At 40.9% G+C, this 7,707-nt stretch overlaps 1 protein-coding gene across 1 annotated transcript; it reads left to right on the forward strand.

Moving 5' to 3' along the window:
* Positions 1-1,237: 1,237 nt before the first annotated feature.
* On the forward strand, positions 1,238-2,182 carry LOC123949731 (olfactory receptor 10A3-like). Its single transcript, XM_046017316.1, has one exon. It carries the CDS (start codon positions 1,238-1,240, stop codon positions 2,180-2,182), a length of 945 nt encoding a protein of 314 aa, XP_045873272.1.
* Positions 2,183-7,707: the final 5,525 nt, after the last annotated feature.

Here is a 7,707-nt window from a genome sequence, read left to right on the forward strand (position 1 = left end):
GAAAAAAACAAATTCTTGGATTCCTGGAGTTTATATTTGTTGATGGAGTTAGATTTTGCTCATATGGAATCTGTAAATATTATAAACACAAAAATACAATATATAAATCTAACCCCTTTATTCACACACACACACACACACACACACACACACATCAATTACTGATAATGGAAAAACACAGAGCAAGGTATAATAGATAGAAACTGAAGTACTGGCATAACAGTGGAATGCTGTTTTATGTATTTTTTCCCACTTTCTGTTGAGCTGAGGATCCAATGTTTGCCTATGATTACTGAACCTAGAAAATGGTACTTGTTCAATCAGTGTTTGTTGAATAATTAATGATTAAATGAACCCCTTATAAGAAGGAAAATAGGAGGGAGAGAAAAGACAAGACAGACAGGAAATGTTTAAATCAGTTTAGAATGATCAGAATTGGATGATTCTTAAATATCATGGTCACAAGGATTAGTCATAAAGAACTAGCTCTTAAAATTTCCATTGCAGGCCAATCTACATATAATTGTTCATGACCAGTGTTTGCAAAATCAATAATCCTGAAGCAATTCACACTATTTACATATCACCTAAGATAATGAAATATGAGATATGAGAACTGTGCAGGAATCCACAACTGTGGTTGAACTTAGATATATTTTTTCATATTTAATAATCCTCATACTGGTATTTTGAAATGATAAATATTTATAATAAATATAAATCAACTGTGCTGTAACTTTGAGTCATTAGGTTGTCTTAAAATTTTTGTGGATATCTTTTTCCCTTTGTCTACTTTTTTATTACTTTATTTTTATTTTTGGTAGTTTTAAATACAACTATTTATATAAAATTGAGAAAAACAGATAACTCTGATAGCAATGTTATGGGAATGGAACCTCAGTTATAAATTATCAGTGTTTGCTTTAAGGCTAGGTTTAAAATCAAACTATATAACAAATAAGTTACAAGAGCATTTTGATAATATCTTGTACTTTTCAGACAAGACTTCCGAATTGGCATTCTTCACTTTCTCCTTTTTATTTGAAACGTTCATTATTTCAGAGGGATTGGCCATTTCTAAAATCACCAAGATGAATTTGGTCAGGACATGTTCCTCTTTACATCTTCAGCCAAGAATATCTGGGAGGAATTGCAGACACAGACTCTCAGCTATTGGACTGTGACTTCATAATTTGTATACAATGTCCCTAAAAACAAAATATTCTCCACCACTGAAATGAAAAGGCAAAATCAAAGCTCTGTGGCTGAATTCATCCTCCTGGGCTTTTCTAACTTTCCTGAACTCCAAGAGCAGCTCTTTGGGGTTTTCTTGGTTGTCTACCTGGTGACTCTGTTGGGAAATGTCATCATTATACTCATCATCTCCTTGGAACAGAGCCTCCACGTGCCCATGTACCTGTTCCTCCAGAACTTGTCTGTGTTGGACGTGAGTTTCAGTGCAGTCATTATGCCTGAAATGCTGGTGGTCCTCTCCACTGAGAAAACATCAATTTCATTTATAAGCTGCTTTGCACAGATGTATTTCATCCTTTTTTTTGGTGGCACTGAATGTTTTCTCCTGGGGGTGATGGCGTATGACCGATTTGCTGCAATCTGTCATCCTCTGAACTACCCAATGATTATGAACAAAAGGGCTTTCATGAAATTAATAATGTTCTCCTGGGTCTCAGGGATCATGGTGGCTACTGTGCAGACCACATGGGTTTTCAGTTTTCCCTTCTGTGGCCCCAATGAAATCAATCATATCTCTTGTGAAACCCCAGCAGTGCTAGAACTCGCATGTGCAGATACATTTCTGTTTGAAATCTATGCATTCACTGGCACCATTTTGATTGTCATGGTTCCTTTTGTGTTGATTCTCTTATCTTACATTCGGATTCTCTTTGCCATCCTGAAGATGCCATCAGCCACTGGGAGACAAAAGGCCTTTTCCACCTGTGCCTCCCACCTCACGTCTGTGACCCTCTTCTATGGCACAGCCAATATGACTTATTTACAACCGAAATCTGGCTACTCCCCAGAAACCAAGAAGCTGATGTCATTGTCTTACTCACTTCTTACACCTCTGCTGAATCCACTGATCTACAGCTTGAGAAACAGTGAGATGAAAAAAGCTTTGATGAAACTGTGGCACAGAAAAGTGGATTCACACTTACTCTGACTGCGCTGAGAAGCCATGTGATACTTGGTCACTGTTTGACTGAACTCTACTTAAAAAATTGTGGCAACAATTTGCATTTCTTGGTGTGTGATGCTTAACCTCTTGATGTTTACATATTAGTTATATATTCGAGGTATCTTCATATATTAGTGTTTTATTTTTTTAAATAAATGTATAGTGCTCATTAATATTGGATATAAAAGAGTCTTTAAAACTCATTTATTGGTGGCCATACAGGTGTTTACATTAGGTTTTGCCCCTTGCAGTATGGTAAATAAACTAGTTGTAAACAAATAAATAAGGTGTCTTTAATTTCTGTACGGTAGGTTTCACAACATGGGTTTAATGGGTCAAAGCAACAGTGACTTTGCAAACTTTTATAAATATTACCAAATTACTTTAAAAAATGATTTATTTATTTTAGAGACAGAGAGAGAGCGTGGGGCAGAGAGGAACAGAGGGAGAGAGACCATCCTGAAGCAGGCCCCCGTTGAGTGCAGAGTCCAATGGAGGGCTCCATCCCAGGATCCTGAGATCATGACCTGAGCGGAAATCAAGAGTTGGCTGTTTAACTAACTGAGCCACCTGAGTGCCCCCCAAATTGCTTTTTTTTTTTTAATGTAATTCAGATTGGCTTTGGAGACCCACTGTGTCCCACTGACTGGATTGAGTGCTAAGAAGAAAATAAAGAGATGGGCTTTTTTTTTGGAGTGAAAATCTGTTCCATGTATGAGTTAAAAAGAGCAGTTCTTTACTGAAAGGATCATATGGCTCTATTCTGGGACCTACAGAAGTTATAGACCATATTTAGCCTTCATCAGGTTATCTTAGAGCATATTCACCTACGATGCCTGGGTGCCTCAGTTGGTTAAGCGGCTGCCTTTGGTTCAGGTCACAATCCCAGGGTCCTGGGATCGAGCCTCACGTCGGGCTCCCTGCTCAGCAGGGTCTGTTTCTTCCTCTCACTCTGCCTGCTGCTCCCCTTGTTTGTGCTCTCTATCTCTCTCTGTCAAATAAATAAATTAATTAAATATTTGTTTTTTAAAAAAAGAATATTCACCTAGTGTGTGACTGGAAAGCAGCATGGGATTGCTTTTGAAGATCATTTATTTGTTTAACAACATTTGTTAAATGTCTTCTATATATCAGAAACTGTACTAGGTCCTGAAAGCACAAAGTTTAGCAAGATAGTCTCATGAGAGAGATAACTACCAAACAAACAGCCACACACTGAAAATGCAATTATAGTTGTGATAACTGTTAAACAGGAAAAGCACAAGATACCCTGGGATCATCACAGGAAGGCTTTATCTGATTTGGAGCAGTTGTGGGGGAGAGCAGTGGCATTGGGAATGACTTTATCAGGAACCTCCCTGAGAAAGTGACATTGAAACTGAGCCTCAGGGACAGGTAGGAGTTATCCTGGCTCAACTCCAGCATGAGGGGGTAGAGTCATCCATGTGGAAAGAAGGATGTGTGTGATGGTTTGGATGGGAAGGAACTTAATGTCATTCCAGGAAAGGGAGGAGAGTGTACAGCGAGGGAGGAATGAGATGATGATATGAAGAGGGAGGCATCAACCAGACCAAATTAAATCTTGTCGGTACAAGAACTCTGAACTCCCCTGCCAAGGATAGGTGACCAGTGAGTTAAGCAAAGCAGCAACACAGATATGTTTGTAGTTCTAAAATGTCTTTCTGGCTTATTATTGATGAAAGAGTTTCAAGAGTGGAAACAGGCAGGAGAAAACAATTGCTACAGCCCAAGTGAGAGTGATGTGCTTGGGCTGGAGTGGCAGCAGTGAAGGTGAGCAGTGTGGATGATTCTACCCATACTTAAGAAATCAAACTGACATCACTTCATAAGGGCTTGTATGGGGGAGAGGGTAGGAGAGAGAGGAGTGAAAGATGAACCCAGATTTCTGGCTGGAGCAGAAAGTGCATGGGGTTTCCATTTGTTGAGAGAGGGAACACTGGAAAGGAAGAATTTGGGGGGAGAAATCCAACTTTGGATGAGTAAATTTTGTGATGTCTGGTGAAATCAAAGTCAAGTCGATTGCTGGGATATACAGGTCAGGCTCAGAGTGGAGGTTTTGAATTAGGGGAACAGGGCTATAGGGCAACACCTAGAGAGGGATGCATGATTCAGGGAAGGTCTTCTTAAGATGGAGAGACTCTAGAATGTGTGAAGTTACATGGAAAGAATCCAAAAGAGAAGGAGAGGTGCTGAATCAGTGTGTCTCGGCCTGGTGCTGAGATGATTCTACCTGACGAAGAGAGAGATACAAATGGACAAATTGTTGCATGGGTCCCAGAGGGAGGAAGATAGAACTGTGAAGTTTTAGGGATTCCAGGGATGAAAGAGCTAATAGTAGGAGGCTTGGGTAAGAGTATCAGGAATAAAGGAAGTGGATCTGGAAAGAAGCTTCAGGATGGTGCCTCTAAACCTTAAATGAAGGAAAGCTCCTGGAGGGATTTAGGAACTCTACCAAAAGATGGACTAAATTCTCACTGCTGTCTAGTGGCTCAAGCATGTAATTGCTTTAATCTCAGGGCTGAAAGCTCAGGGAGCTAAACCTGTTCGTGGCTCACCAATATCATCTCTGGAGAACTCAGAGAAAGTAATAGAAACAATCACAGCAGTCCTGGGGTCAAAGAAGGTGGGCAAATGACAAATGCAGTGGCACGTTTCATGTCCTTAATAGATACAGATGTACCTTTTTTGTCAGGCTTAGGAGCAGAAAGGCCGAGGGTCATATTCATTCTTCCCCTTTTCCCACCTCCCTTCTTTTGCCCTCCCCCACCATGACTACTCCCACCCCCACCTCTATCACTGCCCCCTTCACCACCACCACCATCATCACCATAATCATTATCTCACGTCCCACACATTATACATTCACAATAGTGGGTTATGTCTGCAATCTCACTTGAATATCCATTCATAAAATTAAAACCATTTATTGGGTACCTAACGCATATCCGTTGCTGTATGGGATGTTAGGCAAAACTTCTAGAAGATTACTTGAGTGATGAAGCAAATAAATGAACCCTTAACAACATTGTGTGGTGAGTGTTAGAACTGTGGTTAGCACTTGTGCTGTGAGACTTCACTGGATAAGACTCTTAGGACTAGGAGTCCAGGAAGACTTCCTGGAGGAGATGGTTGTGGTTATAGTTTGTAAAGACTGACAAGAGTTAGTTATATGGCAAAAACAAGAAAGAAGACTCTATGTCTAGAGAAAAACTGGTCTGAAAAGCATGGTGGATTTTAAGATCTTGAGTGGAATTGTGTAACAGCTGCATAGAAGACTTGAAGAATGACAGAAAATAAATTCAGACTGCGAATGACTTTATGAGCTAAACAAAGGCGTTTGAACTCAGTGTTGAAAGGTATGGGAGAGTCACTGAAGGATGTTGGGTGAAAAACAAAAATCAAACTTGCATTTTAAAAATAGCTAGTATTGGGCGCCTGGGTGGCTCAGTGGTTTAAGCCGCTGCCTTTGGCTCAGGTCATGATCTCAGGGTCCTGGGATCGAGTCCCGCATCGGGCTCTCTGCTCGGCAGGGAGCCTGCTTCCCTCTCACTCTCTCTGCCTGCCTCTCTGCCTACTTGTGATCTCTCTCTGTCAAATAAATAAATAAAATCTTTAAAAAAAATTAAAAAAAAATAAAAATAGCTAGTATTTTTTTAATTTATTTATTTTTATTTGTTTATTTACAGCATAACAGTGTTCATTGTTTTGGCATCACACCCAGTGCTCCATGCAGTACGTGCCCTCCCTATTACCCACCACCTGGTTCCTCAACCTCCCAACCCCCCCACCCCCCCGCCGCCCCTTCATAACCCTCTGGTTGTTTTTCAGAGTCCATAGTCTCTCATGGTTCATCTCCCCTTCCAGTTTCCCTCAACTCCCTCTCCTCTCCATCTCCCCATGTCCTCCATGTTATTTGTTATGCTCCACAAATAAGTGAGACCATATGATACTTGACTCTCTCTGCTTGACTTATTTCGCTCAGCATAATTTCTTCCAGTCCCGTCCATGTTGCTACAAAAGTTGGGTATTCGTCCTTTCTGATGGAGGCATAATACTCCATTGTGTATATGGACCACATCTTCCTTATCCATTCATCCGCTGAAGGGCATCTTGGTTCTTTCCACAGTTTGGCGACCGTAGCCATTGCTGCAATAAACATTGGGGTACAAATGGCCCTTCTTTTCACTACATCTGTATCTTTGGGGTAAATACCCAGCAGTGCAATTGCAGGGTCATAGGGAAGCTCTATTTTGAATTTCTTCAGGAATCTCCACACTGTTCTCCAAAGTGGCTGCACTAACTTGCATTCCCACCAACAGTGTAAGAGGGTTCCCCTTTCTCCACATCCTCTCCAACACACGTTGTTTCCTGTCTTGCTAATTTTGGCCATTCTAACTGGTGTTAGGTGGTATCTCAATGTTGTTTTAATTTGAATCTCCCTGATGGCTAGTGATGATGAACATTTTTTCATGTGTCTGATAGCCATTTGTATGTCTTCGTTGGAGAAGTGTCTGTTCATATCTTCTGCCCATTTTTTGATATGATTATCTGTTTTGTGTGTGTTGAGTTTGAGAAGTTCTTTATAGATCCTGGATATCAACCTTTTGTCTGTACTGTCATTTGCAAATATCTTCTCCCATTCCGTGGGTTGCCTCTTTGTTTTGTTGACTGTTTCCTTTGCTGTGCAGAAGCTTTTGATCTTGATGAAGTCCCAAAAGTTCATTTTTGCTTTTGTTTCCTTGGCCTTTGGAGACATATCTTGAAAAAAGTTGCTGTGGCTGATATCGAAGAGGTTACTGCCTATGTTCTCCTCTAGGATTCTGATAGATTCCTGTCTCACGTTGAGGTCTTTTATAAAAGACCTCAACGTGAAAATAGCTAGTATTTATTGGACATTTACTACATATCTGGCTAAGCCCCTTATGTGATTGAGTTCATTGTATTCCTCACAACAATACCATTTAACAGAGGAGGTGAGAATACTAAATAATTCAAGATTATTTTGCGGCTGTGTGGGATGAGAACACATGTTTCTTGGATGTCTGCATTCATGCTTTTGGACCATCAGCTGCTTTATTGTATCTTACATAATGGAACCAAAGGAAGTGAAAACACTCTCAAGTTGGGCTTACCTGTCCCAGGCATTTCTCCTATGGCCGCACGCTGAGTTCTTATCTCAGTGCACGTCCCAGGCTGGAGCACCGTCCTGGAGGGGGCCACCCTGGCTAGCACTGTAGTGCCAGAGCAGGTAATTAGCAGAGATTGTGGGCAGAACGGTTAAGATCAAATACAGTTTGTGTTTTTTTTTAATTTTTTTGAAACTTTATTTATTTGACAGAGAGAGGCACAGCGAGGGAGGGAACACAAGCATGGGGAGTGGGAGGGGGAGAAGCAGGCTTCCCACCGAGCAGGGAGCCTGATGTGGGGCTCAATCCCAGGACCCCGAGATCATGACCTGAGCTGAAGACAGACGTTTGACAACTGAGCCA

Source organism: Meles meles, chromosome 8 (genome assembly GCF_922984935.1).
Source record: "Meles meles chromosome 8, mMelMel3.1 paternal haplotype, whole genome shotgun sequence".
Classification (NCBI taxonomy): domain Eukaryota; kingdom Metazoa; phylum Chordata; class Mammalia; order Carnivora; family Mustelidae; genus Meles; species Meles meles.

Bases quoted from the DNA above. Each gene is read 5' to 3' on its own strand.
- LOC123949731 (XM_046017316.1), top strand. From the start codon at position 1,238: ATGAAAAGGCAAAATCAAAGCTCTGTGGCTGAATTCATCCTCCTGGGC.